The 22,093-nt window shown below is 44.5% G+C and overlaps 1 protein-coding gene across 1 annotated transcript in view; it reads left to right on the plus strand.

The window, feature by feature from the left end:
* The window catches only part of PECAM1 (platelet and endothelial cell adhesion molecule 1), a 519,858-nt gene that overhangs the window by 52,493 nt on the left and 445,272 nt on the right, over nt 1–22,093 (plus strand). The window contains exon 3 of the mRNA XM_086930914.1: nt 12,100–12,387. Coding sequence (XP_086787040.1) covers nt 12,100–12,387 — 288 coding nt within the window. The remainder of the gene's footprint in view (nt 1–12,099; nt 12,388–22,093) is intronic.

Raw genomic sequence — 22,093 nt, forward strand, 5'->3', positions numbered from 1 at the left:
CTTTTGATCTTAGTTATTTGGCATCAGTGAAGCAAACTAATGTGGATATCAGTAACATGGACAAAAGTAGAGGGAATGGAAAACAGGTGAGCAAATATCCATGAGTGTAACACTTGCCGTCTCCTTGAATGATTAGTTGGACATGCCACCAAATTCCAAAGGAACCAGAGGGTTAAGAAAACAGCAGTATACATTGGCAGTTTGGGCTGGACTGTTCCCATGGGGCACAGGGTCAAGACTGATGTGCATATATCTAGGTTCAAACTGTAAGGATATGGTGAGCAAAAAAACAAAGGTTTAAACAGTTCAAAGGGTGGGAGCGCACCAGACACGTCCCAACGTAATTACCTCAAGCATGATGGTTCATGTAGTTCATTATTTCTCGCTCAATTCATTTCAAAGTGCTCATAGCCAGTGCTGTATTATTAGTATCAATTCGTATCCCTAGACACGTGTTTCACGATTCCTCAATCATCAGTAGGGAAAAAAGGCAAAGTTCATAGGTTGCAGGGCGTGCTGCCTCGTCTCTCAGGACCAGTTCCACTCACAGCATGTAGGTGCAGGCTCCCAAGCTCGTCAGCTCACAAAATTTAAACAGTTCAAAGGGTGGGAGCGCACCAGACACGTCCCAACGTAATTACCTCAAGCATGATGGTTCATGTAGTTCATTATTTCTTGCTCAATTCATTTCAAAGTGTTCATAGCCAGTGCTGTATTATTAGTATCAATCCGTATCCCTAGACACGTGTTTCATGATTCCTCAATCGTCAGTAGGGAAAAAAGGCAAAGTTCATAGGCTGCCTCGTCTCTCATGACCAGTTCCACTCACAGCATGAAGGTGCAGGCTCCCGAGCTCGTCAGCTCACAAAATGTAAACAGTTCAAAGGGTGGGAGCGCACCAGACACGTCCCAACGTAATTACCTCAAGCAAGATGCGCTCCCACCCCCCTAAGAGTATAAAGTTTGTGAGCTGACTAACTCGGGAGCCTGCATCTTCATGCTGTGAGTGGAACTGGTCCTGAGAGATGAGGCAGCACGCCCTGCAACCTATGAACTTTGCTTTTTTCCCTACTGACGATTGAGGAATCATGAAACACGTGTCTAGGGAAACAAATTGAAACTAATAATACAGCACTGGCTATGAACACTTTGAATTGAATTGACTGAGAAATAATGAACTACATGAACCATCATGCAAGAGGTAATTACGTTGGGGCGTGTCTGGTGCGCTCCCACCCCCCTAAGAGTATAAAGTTTGTGAGCTGACTAGCTCGGGAGCCTGCATCTTCATGCTGTGAGTGGAACTGGTCCTGAGAGATGAGGCAGCACGCCCTGCAACCTATGAACTTTGCTTTTTTCCCTACTGACGATTGAGGAATCATGAAACACGTGTCTAGGGATACGAATTGAAACTAATAATACAGCACTGGCTATGAACACTTTGAATTGGTATACATCCTTTACAACGCAACTTTTACGACTACCTACCATTACAACGCAACTTTTACAACGCTAAAACTTTTACAACGCATGTATTTACAACACATTTTTTTACAACGCAGGTACCTTTACAACGCATACCATTACAACGTAAGTATTGGTAAGTATATAATTATATTTTAAATGTTATATGTTTTGGGTAAAGGGGTATTTTTAGGGTTCAGGGTCAGTTTTTAGTTTTTGGGTAAAGGGGTATTTTTGGGGTTCAGGGTCAGTTTTTAGTTTTTGGGTAAAGGGGTATTTTTGGGGTTCAGGGTCAGTTTTTAGTTTTTGGGTAAAGGGGTATTTTTAGGGTTCAGGGTCAGTTTTTAGTTTTTGGGTAAAGGGGTATTTTTAGGGTTCAGGGTCAGTTTTTAGTTTTTGGGTAAAGGGGTATTTTTAGGGTTCAGGGTCAGTTTTTAGTTTTTGGGTAAAGGGGTATTTTTGGGGTTCAGGGTCAGTTTTTAGTTTTTGGGTAAAGGGGTATTTTTAGGGTTCAGGGTCAGTTTTTAGTTTTTGGGTAAAGGGGTATTTTTGGGGTTCAGGGTCAGTTTTTAGTTTTTGGGTAAAGGGGTATTTTTAGGGTTCAGGGTCAGTTTTTAGTTTTTGGGTAAAGGGGTATTTTTGGGGTTCAGGGTCAGTTTTTAGTTTTTGGGTAAAGGGGTATTTTTGGGGTTCAGGGTCAGTTTTTAGTTTTTGGGTAAAGGGGTATTTTTAGGGTTCAGGGTCAGTTTTTAGTTTTTGGGTAAAGGGGTATTTTTGGGGTTCAGGGTCAGTTTTTAGTTTTTGGGTAAAGGGGTATTTTTAGGGTTCAGGGTCAGTTTTTAGTTTTTAGGGTTCAGGGTCAGTTTTTAGTTTTTGGGTAAAGGGGTATTTTTAGGGTTCAGGGTCAGTTTTTAGTTTTTGGGTAAAGGGGTATTTTTAGGGTTCAGGGTCAGTTTTTAGTTTTTGGGTAAAGGGGTATTTTTGGGGTTCAGGGTCAGTTTTTAGTTTTTGGGTAAAGGGGTATTTTTGGGGTTCAGGGTCAGTTTTTAGTTTTTGGGTAAAGGGGTATTTTTAGGGTTCAGGGACAGTTTTTAGTTTTTGGGTAAAGGGGTATTTTTAGGGTTCAGGGACAGTTTTTAGTTTTTGGGTAAAGGGGTATTTTTGGGGTTCAGGGTCAGTTTTTAGTTTTGGGGGTACAGGGGTACAGGGTAAAAATAAATTAAAAATATATTTAAATTAAATTAATTAAATGAAATGAAATTAAATTAAATTATATTAATTTTTTTTTACTTATACTTACCAATACTTACGTTGTAATGGTATGCGTTGTAAAGGTACCTGCGTTGTAAAAAAATGCGTTGTAAATACATGCGTTGTAAAAGTTTTTGCGTTGTAAAAGTTGTGTTGTAATGGTAGGTAGTTGTAATGGTATGCGTTGTAACATGGTACATCCCTTTGAATTGAATTGACTGAGAAATAATGAACTACATGAACCATCATGCAAGAGGTAATTATGTTGGGGCGTGTCTGGTGCGCTCCCACCCCCCTAAGAGTATAAAGTTTGTGAGCTGACGAGCTCGGGAGCCTGCATCTTCATGCTGTGAATGAAACTGGTCCTGAGAGATGAGGCAGGACGCCCTGCAACCTATTAACTTTGCTTTTTTCCCTACTGACGATTGAGGAATCATGAAACACGTGTCTAGGGTGTCTAGGGAACCTATAACTCCTATTAAATGGTGGATTGAAGAAGTAAAAAAACAAAAACGTCAAAATCACTTTTGCTCCTCCTTCGTACTCAGTAAAGGAATCTCTGTACCAATTAAGAAGTAATCTGTAACGTGGACCCCTACATCGCCCTTATATTATACAGAGTGTCCATTTACCTTTGACATTTAAATGCAAGAATAAGTGACTCTGCAAACAGACATTATAGCACCACTCACCTCCCTGCCCCCACTCGGGGCGCAAATTATGATGCCCAGCTGTCAGTATCTAACTGCAGTGCACCAGATGAAAAAGCACAGTGAGGCGCATTGATCTGTGTCAGAGCCCCTTCACGGGGGAAATTGGACAGGAATAATGATAATTGTCATAGGAAGTCAAACCATTAAATGGCGATTTTCAAGACATAAAAAAAGTCAGCCAGCAATTAGTCAAAAATACGGGAATATGCTGCCTGTAATAATGGAAATATCCAAATGTGACCTTTCTTTGCTGCACCACAATCGCACTGAGTTACGATTTCATACTTTGAACAACATGACTACCTCTTTGTAGTGCCGACAAAAAAGGCAAACCTTCAATTGTTGCAGTCTGTTTGAGGGACACAGAAAGAGGACTGTGGCTGCTCAATGCAGTCTAGAGGTTATGATTACAAACACAATTGACAAATTAAGCCTTTTCTTTCCATTAATCGTTATAGATCATCAATATTAATTCAGTGCTCATGGAGCTACATGAACCATCATGCAAGAGGTAATTACGTTGGGGCGTGTCTGGTGCGCTCCCACCCCCCTAAGAGTATAAAGTTTGTGAGCTGACGAGCTCGGGAGCCTGCATCTTCATGCTGTGAGTGGAACTGGTCCTGAGAGATGAGGCAGCACGCCCTGCAACCTATTAACTTTGCTTTTTTCCCTACTGACGATTGAGGAATCATGAAACACGTGTCTAGGGTATCTAGGGAACCTATAACTCCTATTAAATGGTGGATTGAAGAAGTAAAAAAACAAAAACGTCAAAATCACTTTTGCTCCTCCTTCGTACTCAGTAAAGGAATCTCTGTACCAATTAAGAAGTAATCTGTAACGTGGACCCCTACATCGCCCTTATATTATACAGAGTTTCCATTTACCTTTGACATTTAAATGCAAGAATAAGTGACTCTGCAAACAGACATTATAGCACCACTCACCTCCCTGCCCCCACTCGGGGCGCAAATTATGATGCCCAGCTGTCAGTATCTAACTGCAGTGCACCAGACGAAAAAGCACAGTGAGGCGCATTGATCTGTGTCAGAGCCCCTTCACGGGGGAAATTGGCCAGGAATAATGATAATTGTCATAGGAAGTCAAACCATTAAATGGCGATTTTCAAGAGATAAAAAAAAGTCAGCCAGCAATTAGTCAAAAATACGGGAATATGCTGCCTGTAATAACGGAAATATCCAAATGTGACCTTTCTTTGCTGCACCACAATCGCACTGAGTTACGATTTCATACTTTGAACAACATGACTACCTCTTTGTAGTGCCGACAAAAAAGGCAAACCTTCAATTGTTGCAGTCTGTTTGAGGGGCACAGAAAGAGGACTGTGGCTGCTCAATGCAGTCTAGAGGTTATGATTACAAACACAATTGACAAATTAAGCCTTTTCTTTCCATTAATCGTTATAGATCATCAATATTAATTCAGTGCTCATGGAGCTACATGAACCATCATGCAAGAGGTAATTACGTTGGGGCGTGGCTGGTGCGCTCCCACCCCCCTAAGAGTATAAAGTTTGTGAGCTGACGAGCTTGGGAGCCTGCATCTTCATGCTGTGAGTGGAACTGGTCCTGAGAGATGAGGCAGCACGCCCTGCAACCTATTAACTTTGCTTTTTTCCCTACTGACGATTGAGGAATCATGAAACACGTGTCTAGGGATATGAATTGAAACTAATAATACAGCACTGGCTATGAACACTTTGAATTGAATTGACTAAGCAATAATGAACTACATGAACCATCATGCAAGAGGTAATTACGTTGGGGCGTGTCTGGTGCGCTCCCACCCCCTAAGAGGAAAAAAACAAAGGATCTGTCCATCAACTGTTGTTTTTGATTAATGTAAATAGGCCATTGGGTTACTACTTTTGTCTGAGAGAACCTTTGTTACTTGCAGTTTATTAGTTAAAATCATACCATAGAACAATGAACTATTAAACGATACTGCCAACTAGTATGGACATGACTCCTACACCTTGTAGTCCTCTTTCTTACATAACATTTCCTACACACTGATTTACACACCTATGATTGATTGTGTGTAGTGTGTGTGATGTAAATTGCTCTGACACCCTACACTGGTATGAGTGGCGCTATAAAGTTAATTCAATTCATCTGATAGAGATTAGTTATGGAGACTTGAGGGGCACTTATAAATGGTGGTTTTGAGGGAATCCATGGCAGAGGTGGTCAGTGCGGACTGCCAACAATCATTGCCGCACCAGGCGCCACCAGCGCTAAAGCTGACCCTGGCGCTAATTGCTCTCCTTTGCCTTTTTCCACTTATGAAAGTTAACAAGGATTGGCTACTAGGGGAAGTCAACCAGCATGGCCACATAGGATAACCCTGTGGTCGAATTCTGAAGAAGGAACTCTTGGAAATAAACGATCAAGCGGTACAACAGGACAGGAACCTATAACTCCTATTAAATGGTGGATTGAAGAAGTAAAAAACCAAAAACGTCAAAATTACTTTTGCTCCTCCTTCCTACTCAGTAAAGGAATCTCTGTACCAATTAAGAAGTAATCTGTAACGTTGACCCCTACATCGCCCTTATATTATACAGAGTGTCCATTTACCTTTGACATTTAAATGCAAGAATAAGTGACTCTGCAAGCAGACATTATAGCACCAATCACCTCCCTGCCCCCACTCGGGGCGCAAATTATGATGCCCAGCTGTCAGTATCTAACTGCAGTGCACCAGACGAAAAAGCACAGTGAGGCGCATTGATCTGTGTCAGAGCCCCTTCACGGGGGAAATTGGACAGGAATAATGATAATTGTCATAGGAAGTCAAACCATTAAATGGCGATTTTCAAGAGATAAAAAAAAGTCAGCCAGCAATTAGTCAAAAATACGGGAATATGCTGTCTGTAATACCGGAAATATCCAAATGTGACCTTTCTTTGCTGCACCACAATCGCTCTGAGTTACGATTTCATACTTTGAACAACATGACTACCTCTTTGTAGTGCCGACAAAAAAGGCAAACCTTCAATTGTTGCAGTCTGTTTGAGGGACACAGAAAGAGGACTGTGGCTGCTCAATGCAGTCTAGAGGTTATGATTACAAACACAATTGACAAATTAAGCCTTTTCTTTCCATTAATCGTTATAGATCATCAATATTAATTCAGTGCTCATGGAGCTATTTAAGTACGACAAGCATTATTACCCCACAGATTTGTAATCATTTGGCTTCAGAGCTGGCAGATACAGAACGCAGACCTCTGAGAATAAACAAATTTGCATAAGGTCTCGGAGGTTTAGTGGCTCAGCTCCACATTTAGGTTGTACACTCGATAGTGCGCACAGTTCAGATTCTAATGTGGTCAACTCAGCCTGTCATTGGTCCCATGTCGACAAAGTGAACTCCTTTCACTTGACAAATAGCAAGTCCTGCACATCATGCGTGACACCACAAAGGTTCGAGCATAGGCCATGCTGACAACCCACACCATTTCAACCAGATACAGATGTAAGTGAAAGTGAATCGCATATGTTACTTTACTGATCTCATCTCCACTATAAGCTTGGGCGCTGCGACCCTGGGCAAGTGATTCTATCAAAAAACATGACACCAAAACACTTCCAAAACAGGCCACATTTCAATTTTGCTCTCCTCGAACCAAGTACTTCTGCAAGGTATTTTATTTATTTATTTATTTATATTCTTATATAGCGCAGGATTCGACCCCCGAAGGGGTATCTCCGCGCTAGCGCTTTACTACGGAGGTTAGACTGGGTTGTGAGTTTAAGAGGCTGCCATTAGTTAGGAAGTCGAATATAGGTAGGTTTTAAGAGACTTCCTAAAGGTTTGGAAATTAGAATTTCGTTTTAGGGTGAGTGGCAGTGAATTCCAGGAAATGGGGCCTTTATAAGAGAGGGCTCGGCCTCCCTGCCTAACCCTCCTAATCCTAGGGACCTGAAGCAGCTGCTAATTACTTGAACGCAGGGAGCGTCCAGGGCTGTAGGGAATAAACTTGTCAATTAAATATTTAGGACCGGACCCAAAAAGACATTTATGTATGGTACAGCAGATTTTATATTTGACACGCTGCCGGACAGGCAACCAGTGGAGTATGTTCAGAAGGGGGCGTGAGGAAGTCCTGGGCAAGGCATTAAGAACCAGTCTCGCCGCGGTATTCTGGACAACTGGCAATCTGTTAAGTTGTTCCCCGTTGGCCGAGATGAGCAGGCCATTACAATAGTCCAGCCTACTGATCACCAGGGTCTGGACCAAGGTTTTTTCTGCGACAGTCAGGCAGGAATGGAAAGACACATCGCAAGAGTCCGATGGTATGGAAACATGATCCAGCAACTTGACTGGCATGTTCTTTGAGTGATAGTGCCTGATCTAAACGCACTCCAAGGTTTTTCACTGTCTGTTTTGGACTTGGTACTGGCCCAAGGTCTAGGGGCCACCATTCTGGGGACCACAAAAGAGGGGCCTCCCCAAATAACATCACCTCTGTTTTGCCTACGTTGCATTGAAGGCAATTTATAGCCATCCAGTCTGAGACCGCTCTCATACCATCCGCAAAGGATTTTTTTATTGCGGGCGTGAGGGACTGAAAAGGGAACAGAAGCTGGGTGTCGTCAGCGTACAACACCGGGGTGAACCCATATTCTCTCACAATGTCAGCCAAGGGGGCCACATACACATTAAAAAGTGTAGGGCTTAGACATGAGCCTTGTGGCACTCCCTTGGTGAGCTCCCTTAAGGTGGAATGAAGGGAGCCCAATCTGACTCCTTGTGAGCGGTCTGAGAGAAAACTCTATAGCATGTGCTCCCAATACGTAAATGCACTTTGATGTCTCATCTTCTGTGTGAAACGCTATATGCATGCGAATACAACACAACTCATTTGCAGTAGTGCCTTGAAACCGCAGGACTGTAGCAGCAAGCGCTGTTTAAAAACGTTGCATTAATACTGCAAATATGTGAGCTGCTTAGATCCTCATAGATCAAGGCCAGGTGGTCACAGTGCCCTGGTATGCCGGAGATTAACACATTGTAATTCTCAGACAGGCAGCATGATCAGCATCGATCGATCTTTAGACGACATTTTAACTTAAGGAACAACTGAAGAAAGCAGGTCTCTTACCTTAACGTAGACAGTCAACACACGGACTCAACGAGGAGGAGGATGGGGCCCGCGACGACGTCGTCCAACTCCTGCCTGGCCTGCAGCCCTGCCCTGCCCACGTGGCCCGCCGCCCGATTGTGTGACTGACTGACTTTCAGCCCAGTGCCAGGTCACGTATGGCGTGTGCGCATGCTGAGTGTGTCACACTGAGCGGGGGCTGGCCATAAAAATCATGTCCAGAGCCGTCATTGGTAGCGCTTTCGCGCGCTACCAGATTGACGGCCCTGGGACCCACTGCCACTGTCACCTGCATGAGGAAGAAGAAGATTCAAGGCCGGCGACGCCGGCGTCACGTCACCACCACAGGGCACGCACCACCACCAACCAAGCTAGGTGGTGGGGGGTGCGTGCAGGGATCTTTGCGCAGACACCACAGAAATGCCGATTGTACAACTACGGTACGTGCAACACAACAGAGTGTGGAGAACGAGGCCTGGCTGGTATTGTAACTCAGTTAACTGCAAATAAATAAACACACACATGACACACATGACTCGATATTATAATTTATTGGACGGAACGTGGAAGAATCAATGCACTGTGCTGTGCTGTGCTCTGCTCACTGCGCTGCGCAGCGCTTTTCCCCAGGCCATCGTCATTTATTATTCCCGCAACTGCGGGCCGGCGGCAGGGCCCCCCTGAGCGCGAGTATTAGACGGAAGCATGCACTGTGCTGTGCTCACTGCGCAGCGCTTTTCCCCAGGCCATCATCATTTATTATTCCCACAACTGCGGGGCCGGCAGCGGGGCCCCCCTGAGCGCGAGGCCCTGGGCAGCTGCCCATACCGCCCATGGCTAGGACCGGCCCTGATTACTGACTCCTGAGCAGGGTTGGTAAGCCATTCACAAAGGGAATGAATCCCCTAGGGATATCTTCCCCTTTGTGAATGGAAAAAAGAAAGTTTGTTTGTGAGTAGGCAGAGGATCAGACCGTAGCAGACCAACGTTCCTGTGATGTCCGCCAGTCAGAGTGAGTCACAAATTGCCACCTAGCTCATGAATATTAATGAGTTAGGTCGGATTGCGACCCACTCTGAATCAGAATTTATCGGCCACTTTTTTCAGAAATAGATGCATTTACAAGGTTCTTTCGTGGTCACAAAAATACTGGTTGCAAAGTGCAACCAGTTTTGTCGACCAGTGTTTAGTACATCGGGTCCATGATCTTCTTTCAAAATCCTGTATCCATTTTTATGATCTCATTCAGCTGCATTACCACACATTGTTCATGATTAAAGTCTTTATTTTCTTCCTCACTCTTTCCATCCATACCATCATCACTAACTGGTAGGCAAGTATTCCTTTTCACTTTTTGAAACACTTTCAAGTGGTCCTCACTCTAAAAAAAACTAAAATCTCTTCATCAATAGCTCGAATAGTACATAGCTCATCGAACAAACGTAGTGTAATAATCAGCTAGCCAAGAAATGAACTTAAATGCTCCATTTTTGCCGGACTAGAAGCATCTCTTAGTGCCTTGACCAAATACTCCTTAGACTCAACACCCTGTCACCCACTGCACAACACACTCTTGACCAGCCTGCAGTTTCGATGGGCAGAAAAGCAGCTTCACCTTTCAGTAAAAATATCAGCTTGCCATATTCATTTAGTACAAATTTCTGCAGGGTGAAATGTAAATTTTGTCTACAAAGTTGTGTAGTTTAACTGCTTCATTGTGCAAAGGATGCAAAATGTTCTAAAATGTCAGAAAGCTTCACCTGCAAGCAAACGTTTTGCATAAAGAAATGTTTTACTGAATTATTTTCCTGTGAAAAACATTTTTGCATGCTAAATCTGAGTAAAAGTGTTTTTTCCCAGATCTCTGGCCGTAAAATATATTTTTGTGTTTTTGTCATGCAATTTTTAAAGAATGTAAAGTTTCATAAAGAGTGCTAAGCTCATGAAGTGTGTAGTCTTAGGTCCTAAAACTATCAACTTTGTGTATGATTTTTTTAAAAATTCAGAGCTCTCTGCAATTTAAAACAAGTATTTACAATGCAATAGGTCTCAAATGTATGCAAGACCTAGCCTCTTAGGTGCTGCGCCTATTCCAACGGCCGACAGCACCACTACCTCAGGAGTGCTGCCGTCGGCCGTTGGACGTTCGAACCTCACCTGCGCAATGGAACGTTCAGCACTGGAGCTGGACGTTCCATAGCTGCTAAGAGGCTATTGCATTGCAAATGATTGGCATCACAACAACTGGAGGAGGGGAAGGAGAGGAGGGCGGGGTATTTCGAAGGCACAGACCACGGGAGGGAGGGGGGAGAAGGCACGGACAACAGGGGAAAGGCACGGACAACAGGAGCAAGGGCGGGCGGGGAGAGAAGGCACAGACAACGAGAGGGAGGGCGGGCGGGGGGAAGAAGGCACTAAAGCACGTCATGCCTGCAGTCGGGGAACCTCATTAATGAAAATAGTGCTCATAGTCTAAATAGCAGTATCATGTAACAACCGAAGTAAAGGGGCCAGTGGCCATGGGAGATGACAAATGAAGAGGAGGCTGTACTAAGGAGGGACTAACAAGCCTATCGGTGAATCAGAAGTCAGCATTTAGGACAGACAATGACACAAGCCAATCGCAAATATTGGCGGAGCTTCTATTTACCTACTCTTCTACAATAAGCTTGTAGAGCAGAGCATGCGCGCTGGCTCTAGGCTCGACCTAAAAACATGATAGCTGTTGTTGGAAGGCCTTTAAAGCAGCAAGAAGTTACATAATTTCTACAAGGAACAACAGAAAAGTAAAACCTAATCTCCCAAGAAATCCTTATGCTGAACTCACCCCACAAAAAACAAGGTCCTCATGATGGTAGACGGCTCTGTACCCCAGTTCTTCTAAGTAAAAGTCCTGCTTCAACAAGGCTTGGTCGCACTGCCACCACAGCAATCTATCCCCTCAGGCAACGCCCCTCTGCAATTATTTTTCCCCAAAGGCACAATCCACTGTTGTCATTCTCTGGCCCTTACAAGTCCTGCTGTCACTCAAGATGTCCCCCACCCAACACCTCATCCCACTCCTACAGCCTTCCCTTGCTTACTTAGTGATGCTGGCTGAGGATGGAAATCATTTAAGTAACTTACTCATTTGGTATTCACCAAAGGCACTTATTCATTGATGAGTAAGTGCTTTCTGTGCATACCAAAATGAGTAACTTACTCATTTTGGTAATCACAGAAGGCACTTATTCATTGATGAGTAAGTGCCTTCTGTGAATACTAAAATGAGTAACTTACTCCTTTTGAGTAACTTACTCATTTCGAGTAACTTACTCATTTTTGAATTTACAGAAGGCACTTACTCAGTGATGAGTAAGTGCCTTCTGTGACTAACAAAATGAGTAAGTGCCTTCTGTGAATACCAACATGAGTAAGTGCCTTCTGTGAATACCAAAATGGTAGTAAGTTTAGGATTTTGTCTTAAGTCAGTTCTGTGAATCGGGCCCAGTTGTGTGTGTGAGCTATTAATCTGACATCTCATTTTTATTTCACTGCACAGTATTTACCATCAATACCGTTGTGCTGAGTGCCTCGCCCTCAAGTGAGGTCAGCAGGGGCACTGGGATCAACCTGACCTGCAGCGTGGACATCAGCCAGAGCTCTCCCGTCCAGATCCAGTATTATTTCTATAAAGAGGACAACCTGATCTACAACATCACTTCCGTGTCTGCGAGAGCTGTGCACTCCATTGTCCCTGCTCAAGTCTCGCACTCTGGGTTCTACAAGTGCGGCGTGAATGCAAACAGCAAGCAGAGGAGCAGCGAGGAACTAAAGGTCAAAGTCACAGGTAGGTCAACTACTGCAGGGCACAAGATGACACATGGACTGTCACACTAACAGTGTTTTTTTACAACAGGAAGAAACACTATAATCTATTCAACGTGCAATGTCGTGGTCATTATGACACACGGGATTGTTTATGATATTGAACTACATACTTATATTTTCATGCCCGTAATCAGGCTTTAAGTGGGACGACAAAACTTTGGTGTCTCTCAAAGGGGCGTGGCCAATGTAAAGAAGGGCGTAGCTTAAAACATGTAAGCTAACAATCTGTGCTTAGCATAGTGTGCCGCCTGACTTGTATTTTGCTGTTTCTGCCATTGCATCCAGATATATGATACAACAAGTAGCATCGTACCTACAAGTCAGGACTATTGGCTTTGTCAATGGTTGTTAGTTGCATAAGATAAATAAGCAGCAACTATGGCTTGTATAAAATATTGAAAAAGCTCCCACTTAAAGCCTTGGTGACACCACAACAATGTTGCTGCTACTGAGTTTCAAAAAGAGAAGGAAAATCCAGAGAGAAAATGACTCTCTTTAAAGGATTTCCCTTCCCCTACAAGTCTCACCTGCCATGACGTCATGTTGTAACTTCTCCACTATTGAGAAGAGAGCAGTGTGAGCACATGCACATCGATGTGCCTGTGTCACTGAAATTTGGGAAAAAACAGACCGCCTGTGCTAGAGCACAAAACAGAGCTTAATAGGGACCGGTTTCGAGCTCACCTTTAAAAAACTGCTGGTGCTCAGCACCAGTGAGACCTGGCCCACTGAAAGCCCTGCCAGGTATCCTACATCCAGGCATGCCAAAAGCCAAGGTTAAAAATGTATTGTGTGGCCCAATGCACCTTTTTTGAAGTTAAGAAAAATGTCTTCCAGTCAGAGAAAAGGAAAATATGGTAGCTTCATCTTTTTGTGGCAAATGACACACTCCCTCCCTCTCCCTGGCGATGGTGTAGAATTTTGCTGCCATGCACCAAACACACAACATTGCGCCATAGTGCAAGGGTGTGTGAGTGAGTCTAGCATAGGTTTTGTAAAAGCCTGAGCAGAGTATACAGAGTGGTTCTCCACGTAGTTCCACGGAGTTTAAAAAGAACTTTGTGGAACTACGCTCAACTCTGCTCCGCCCCGGGACCACAAAATTTTTATTTTAAAGAAAAAAAAAACCACACTTACCTTGTCTTCTAGGACGTCTGCGGGCCGCCCTCCTCCTTGCTGCGGTGTCTCCTCTCTTCTGACTCTCCTCCTCCTCCCCCTACGTTTTATGTCTTGTGCAGGCGCAGTTCAAGCAAGACGTAAAACGTAGGAGGGAGGAGGAGGGCGGCAAGGAGAAGAGACAGGATTCCCAGGAACCACCGGGAAGAGGAAGAGGGCAGCCCACAGACGACATAGAAGACAAGGTAAGTACGTTTTTAAAAAGTTTTGGGCTGTGTTGCAGGGAGCTGAGTGGAGTACTGCGCTCCGCCACGGAGTTCGGAATTTTTCCTCAAATTCGCATTCCCAACCGAGCACGGAGTTGGTAACTCTGCAAACTCCGCTGGCGCAGCGGAGTACACCTCCCGGGGTTAGTTTTGTACTGGAATGGTTTCCTTCCAGTAGAAAATACTATGCCACACAACTTTTCAAACATTTTCTACTTTGTATGTGTGCTGTACAGTGCAGCACACTGCTTTCAATTACTTTCAGACTACTTTCCCGCGCAAAACAAGTTTTGCACTAAAAAATAAATTACTGAAAAACATTCTACGTTCTGTGATGGGTTGCCTCACTTTTGTGACACAAACACAGAACAAAATGTTAGTAAAACCAGTGGTGTCTCCTCCGCAATGGCGGAGGAGCGTCACCCCACTGCCTGGCTCAGAGCCAACAAATTAAAAATCAAAGAATGGCATAGCATCGTTTTATTTTTCCTTAGCCGGCTCTGAGCCAGCTTGTGCAGGAAGGGGTGGGGCATGTGGAGGAGGAGTGCTACGTGCACTCCCTAAGTGCGCATATGTGTTTGCTTGGCATTCTCTGGCTGACCAAAACACACAGGCGCACTTAGGTTTCTCCAGACCAGCGATTCAATACCTAGCAATGTATCATCTGGTGGACTATATATTACCCACAACTCTTCATATTCAGCCAAATCACATATGCCACTTCATGCAGACACAGCACCAAACGGGAAATATCAACCGTTACTAAATATAGTGTGCCACCACACAGGTGTTAAATTAGATTTATGTGAGTAGATTTATTAACATCATTAAAAACCTTTTTATCAATATAAAACAGCAATTTCCATGAGAATCCAATCTCCTATGTTGCATACATATACACAATAACAATATCCTACACAATTTATATAAACATCAAATATGGCGTGATAACAAAAAGGAAATAAAGAGAAATAAAACAAGCAAAGTTTTTTAAGACAATACACATTGTCATCAATAGAGCCAATCTGTGACAGGATGATATTTCAGGCTGGAACTCGATATGTTGGAAAGTCTTTTATATCCGTTATTTCAACCAAAGACACAGATTAGGGATTATGGCGGCAACGTGTTTCAATGGTATCGTCCTTATTAAACCATCTTTATCAAGACCGTATTATTAACTCTCATGGGGTATATATATACAATCAACCAATGCTTCTGTACTAGACTTCTTCACTCATCAGAGAAACCCAGGGACGTCTCCTTTTGGGTACACTAGATCCCTGTACCAAGGTCTTCTCAGAAGGATAAAGTAATTTCGTGAAGTTTTTCAATCTTTAAAAATTCTCTCCAATTGAATATCGAAAATGCGATATATGTCATCAAATGATGTTGATTTCCTGATTGTTTTAAACCAGTGAAATTTCACATCTTGCCCATCATCAATTGGGCCTTCATCTCATTTCTCTCGACTACAGCAAACCGGATGCTAGGTAGTGGCCATCATTGAAATTTGATGCTCAATTGATGAAGGGCAAGATTTGGAATCTTGATGTGAAATTTCACTTGTTTCACTTGTTTGTAACATCCCACAGTGTTGATGAAAGGCTGAAAGGAAGACATGTAAACTTGAATACCTGCCACCTCCAGATAATTTGTAGGAGTCTGTGGTGAGGACTTTATATAGAGATCGAAAGGTAAGCATCTTTCAAATCTAGGCAAAAAATCCAGTCCCCCGGAAGAAGGATGTCCCGCAGAAGATGGATTTACTCAATCTTGAAGCCATTCATTGAGGTTTTGTAGGCTTATCACCGAACTGAAGCCTTTGTCCTTCTTCTCCATGAAGAAAATGTTGTTTACAAAGCTTCTGGGATTTAGGAAGGAGCTTGTGATTGCCGTTTTTGCTGTCATATCTGCTACCTCTTTGTCATTGAGCTTGTAGTTCCCCTCAGAGCATATTAGTAGATGAGGCGGAACAACCTGGAAGAGAGATCCGTAGAACTCTTTGTGGAACAGCGTAACTCTCTAAAGAACCCATGCATCTGAGGTTATGGGTCTCCAGTTGGGTAGGAACCTCACTAGCCTGCCTCCCACCAGAACCGGTGCCAAAGAGGATGTACTTACCGTTGTAGGCAGTGGCGTAGTACATTCCTCTTGACAGGCCTCTGCTGTTTTGCATTCTTCCAGAGCCTCGCAAGGGGAACGACCCAAAATCTTCAACTGGCAGTACCCTTCTATGGAGTACTTGATCTTGCTGAGAGGTGCTGTTGAAGAGATGGCCAGCTGAGTGCCCTCTTTCTCGGTTAGTCCTGGGGAAAATCTTAGTGGCAAACACTTTTTAATGGACGCTCCGGCCTTGTCCAAGGCGATAAAAGTGGAAACTAATTTCTCAAGTTCTTTTGTGACAGGGTCAATGAAGAGACCTTCCTGGATGACAACACCTGCCTCTGTAGAGCCAAGATCCCCCAACTTGGGGTCCACTTTGATTATCAGGGATTTGCAATTAGTTTTTCCAAGGAAGATTATTGTCCATTGAGACCAGTCGGTAAGGTTCTCAGAGTTAATAAGGGAGCCAGCTTCTTCTTCAGCCAAGTCCAGAATGTTTTGTTGATGGACCTGCTATCTCAAATAACTTGTCCTGGCATGAACGTCAGAAGCGGTCAATGCCTTTTTTGGGGTCCATAATATATTCTGCTTGAAAAGTGAACATTTTTGCATCAATCTCTAGTGCACAACACTTCCCCATCAAGGGAATAGCGGGGCATTCTGCTCGGAGTCTATTACAGACTTCCTTTTCCAGTCGTTAGTGAAGGCAGTTCACTATATAGGCCACCACCTTATCAGCACAAATAAATTCTGTAGAGCTGGGATGATATAGGTCATCCAGATTGAGATGGTAGTGACAGATTTGGGTGTTTAGATCTGGTGGGTTCTTTGTCTCCATCAGAGTCAAGGGGCGAATCAGAATCAGTATAGCTTGGTGAAGGGGGGTCCCCATGGAAGGGACCAGGTATGTCTTCAGGGTTCTCAGGGAGGGCAAGTTGTTTGGCCAATAATTCCTTCTTAAGGATATCAAATGCAACCTATGTGGAATTGGATTCCCTTGGACGTTTTGTTGTCTCTTTTAATTAGGATGCATTCTGTTTCGAAGATTGTGAGGACCCAGAAGGACCAGGTTGTTCATACCTCCAGGATAGAGTTAAAGTGCTGTTGGCCACCAACTATTGAAGTTTCTTATTTTAGGAGCTGTGGATAGAGCTGTGTGAACTAAGGTGTTAACTGCCTCCGCAACATACTCATCCCATGATACAGATTTAATCTCCTCCTCATGGAAGTAGGAGTCATCCATTTGTTACATTTTTAGGGCCTTGGTCACACCAATATGGATGTCAGGTAGATCTGTGTCAACAAACCCACACACAAATATATATTCAGCAACCCCACATATATATATATCCCTGAGGGTGCAATTTCGTAGGGGATTAAGGAGCATTTATCTTCCTGCTCATATACTGATTAATGGGCTGAGCCTGGGCAAACCTGTGTGATATTTGGCAGATATGGATGCCACTCTGGTGTCAAGTTGCATTCTCAATGGGTGCCAAGTCCCTGACTCACCACTCCCATTGAAAGAAGATGCCGTAAACCGGCAGGGACTTTTAAGAAGGAGAGGCAGCTGAACCAATCATTGCAGGCGCAGGGTGACAGAGCTGCAGAGACAGAGCATGGAGACTTGTACCATGCAGTGTGAATGGTTAGAGGATCGGGATCTTGATTAGAGGTGCGCCCTCTAGCCATTGAAGGACTCTGCACATTAGCGTGTCCCCCACGCTGCACAGCAACTGCCCAGGGAGTCAGAAAAGCTGATCCCACAGGCCGAACATGTGGGGAGAAAAAGGATTAGAAACCCAGCATAGCAAAATAAAGCAAAGTCAGTTAAAGAGATCACAAAAGGCAGTATCAAGCAAAACACCTTGTCATAATAACCCAATCTACTACAGTTTTAGAGAGAATCGAGGAGAGGTACTCATCTGCACCTGTAGCAGTGAAGACAGAGGAGGAACAGGAAAAGGGTGGTGGGCAATACAAACACTAACCACTTTTGTGTGTGAAAAAGACCGCTTTATTGATATAGGTGCACATCACAACATTTCCTGGACAACCACCTTACAAACCTAAAACCTCTTTACATTGGCAGTGAACTAGTCCCTATCCCACTCCCACCCATATGATCCCCCAAACATAACCACCCTGCAGCTAGCTCTTTACCTGTATTGCATTTCAACATTTCCAACTTTCAATTCCCCCTACATCCTATAAGTATTTATAAGAACCTGGAAGTGTCAAAATTCCCTAAATTGAATCTTAAACTACCTGCCTACTCTCCCCTTGCAGATTGTTCACCAACTAGCAACTTCTGCAACTTCCGGTCAAACTTGTCATGCCCCCGTAACACCTATTCCAAGCGACAATGTATACACACCTCACCCATGTGCACCTGTCCCAACAACCGCCTACTAAAACCCCCCAACATTTTCAACCCCCGAAGCCGAACTTAAAGGGTCAGGATGGAGGGTCAAAGATTACCACTAATGACAGATTACCAGCCACCAGCTCACCTGAACCTAAAATTGGTGGCTGGTAGCCCAAAATATCCCCCTAAATATTTGCTGGGCTACATTTGGGCTGCACTACCCTTCTAATCTGCCAGGTGGGTCAGACTTCCATTCGGTCACCTGCACCCCAAACCCTCTTCGGAGGGAGGGGCGCAGTACAAATACTGGCCACTTTTGTTTGTGAAAAAGGCCACTTTATTGAAACAGTTGCACATCACAACATTTCCTGGCCAACTGCCTTAGAAAGCTAAAACCTCTCTATACATCCAGTGTGGCCCCGAGTTTAATATCTGAGTGATATATCCTGCCGAACCCGAACTCCCTACAAAAGCGCACCACCTCCCTGTTGATTTTCCCCCTTGTCTTGTCTGTTGCCGCCGGCTTGGTGCACCTCTCCAAGAATGCCGTGGCACAAATTCGGTCCACCACACATACACACCTGCCCATTTCGCCTTAATTTCTAACAAATCTCTCTTCATGGTTCTCAACAACACTATGCGCTTCTGTCTGACAAACTCATTCTCCCCCAAGTTAAGAAGCAACACATCCGGGCACCGAGACCCAACCATCATGCCTTTTAATATGTGCAAAAGATCTCTCAATACATACCCTCTTTTTCTTTCCCAGTGACTTGAAAAGGGCGTTCATTAAAACCCAAACTAGCCCCCATGCCCCTCTGTCCTGCTTGTGTCGCTGCCTATTTGATGAAAGAGTGGCCCACTATACAGATCACGACTTCCTCAGACGGAGGGCCGTCTACTGCACCTAGGAAGAAAGAAACAAACAGGAAGAGTTTCTCTGAGTCGCATCCAATGCGCTACCCTTGTCCTCCAGTCTCCGCACTTGGGGCTTATAGCATCCTGATGACCAGCGACCCAAACGCATGATATCCTTCTGTGCTCAGCCCCTGTATGCTGATTCAAACGTTGCATTGATGCAGAAAGAGTGCATGCCATAATCAGCTACTTGCACCCTGAGCCAGTCAAAGCTGCCCAGAGTATCACCAACAACTGGTATGCTGTGATCTTGCCTCTCTGAATACGAAGGAAAACCACCAAACTAGTCTTCCCTGCCACTACCCCATGCCACAAGACACACTCCAGCCGTAACCATAGCATTCAAATTGACCCGCTTTCCTTGGAACCTCTGATCTGCTTTAGATTGATAAATCCACACCTCCCATCTCCTCGGTGTCTGAATTATTTCTTCCCAGAAAAGGCCTCTACTGCCCCTACTCCCTAGTAATTCTGATACTCTAAAAGCCCCATAAAACATCCAGACCATTACCGTTGAAAAACGGCAAGTCTCCCCCTTATCTTGGCAGACTTCAGGTAATTGTTGTAACACCTGGAGCAACAGATTCAAAGTTAAAGGTGTCCTAACCTGCCCCAACAGGCCCTGCTCCCGTGCCCAACCTTCCAATATCGCACGCCCCAGGTCCCCGGCAGATGGTCGGTGACCCCAGAACAATTTACCTATGAAGGCTAAACCTGCCAACCTCTAAGAAGTAGTCACCCGTGACAGACCTTTCTCAATCAGCCACATGATATATTGCACCACGCCTTTACACTGTGCTTGACCAGCTACTTGACTCTGTGTCCTTACTTCAAGAATTCCCTCCAAGCCTGTACATATGCGTTGAATCAGCCAATGATCTTACCACCACTTGTACCATCCGGCGTTACCTACCGACCATAACTTCTCCGGCAAGGGTGTCGAATCTCTGTCCCCGTCCTTGGCTAACCCACAGAATCTCCCCCACTGTGAACGAGACAAAGCATCAGCGATGTCATTATCCACTCCTGGAACATGACCCGCTCTGAAAGGTATGTCATAGCGCAAGCATCCCAACACAAAAATCCGTAACAATTTCAGCACCTGCGTGTCCCTGGCAGACTGTTTATTCACCACCTCTACTACAGCCATGTTGTCCACCCAAAAGCACACCTCACTGGTGTGCCAATTCCGCGCCCCAGAGAATTACCGCTGCTGCCAAAGCATTAGCCCATGCAGCCGGCCATTGCTCCATGCACCATCTACCTTGACAATACAAACTGAAGTCCCGGTCTCCCACGCGCATCCAAAAAGTTCTGTGAGTCCCAATCAATATCCCATTGTCTTGTCAAAGGAATACTGTTGAAGTCCTGCAAGAAAGTGCACCACATCCTCAAATCCTCTTTGACCCTCACTAAAATCTGCACGTTATGGTGAGGAACAGCAGTCCCTGACAATGACCTCCCCAACCTCCTGCAGAACAATCTTCCTGCACGTAGTACCCTGCATGCAAAATTGAGATGACCCAGCAAAACTTGAATCTACTTCACTTTGACTTTTTCCTTTCTCACCATGCACATTATTAAAGCCTGCATTTTCTCCTTTTTGTCCTGTGGTAGCCTGGCTTATATCCACATGGAATCAATCTCAAAGAAAACAAAAATGACTGCACTGTGTCAGGGCCCACTGTTTTCTCTGGTGCCAACGGCACCTCTATGACACCCATGAGCTCTTAAAACCTTGCCAGCAGCATCTGCCAGTCCGCCAAACCTGGTGCCCCCAGTATGAAGAAATCATCCAAATAGTGCGTTACCAACTGATGACCCGTCTGCAATGTGAACACACATTCAAATAAAAAACAGGATATCGAACAGCCCATCTGTAGTGCTTTGTCAACATACCATTTGCCCTCAAACCCAGTTGCTGGAAATCCTCTGGGTGTACTGGAAGCAGCCAGAAAGCTGACTTCACGTCGCATTTATCCATCTATGCCGTCGGGCCCTCTGCCACTACCAGTGACATGGCCATGTCAACCGAGGGGTAGGACACCGATGCTACCTCATCAACGATGAAATCTTTCACCAACTGACCCTCCGGCCAGACAAATGCTGAATCAAGCATCAAGCAAAATTTCCCTTCCTCTTTCTTGGGGACCACCCCAATTGGAGACACAATAAGGTTCTGCATAGGCCAGTCTAACAAGGGGCCCACCATCCTGCCTGCCCCAACTTCTTTCTCCAACTTGTCCCTCACCACCTGTCTGTGTTCCCATGCTGATCGCAAATTGTCTTCCCACCGATGCTTCCTCGGACCCTCACACCCCAACCGAAAACCCCAATGCAAACCATTACGCAACAACCTTGCCTCTTCTGTTCGCCCGCAAAACATAAACTGATCATTTGGTTCCATCTCTTCGGTCCTGCAATAGCCAAGGGGATGAGTAAACGAAGAAGCACTGGTATTCACTGTTATTTCGAAGCTGCTTGCTCTTTAGTTGGCCATGATCAACTGCCAGGGCTACTAAAATATGACAAATGCTGGGCTTCTCAAGTCAGCTCTCATTGGAGTTTCATGAAGAAATTCTATAGTCCGGATAGCTGGAATTTCTCCAGAAACAGGGCTCTGCCTGGTGCTGTTTGCTCCCATAAGTAGGATAAACCAGTAGAGAGATCTGGAGAACTTGTCTTGTGACCATCAATGGAAGAAATGCAAACTATTGCACCCAAGGTGGGAAGGAGATGGCCCCTGACAAAAGAGGGTTAAAGGCAAGGACCAGCAGACTGAAACATATGCTGAGATAGTTTCAAGGGGGTGAGTTACCCATAAGCTACAAGGAACACACAGTGTAGCTGGCTCGAATAGACACACAGGACTCGATTTACAGTTTGATGGA

Source organism: Lissotriton vulgaris, chromosome 7 (genome assembly GCF_964263255.1).
Source record: "Lissotriton vulgaris chromosome 7, aLisVul1.2, whole genome shotgun sequence".
Lineage (NCBI taxonomy): Eukaryota > Metazoa > Chordata > Amphibia > Caudata > Salamandridae > Lissotriton > Lissotriton vulgaris.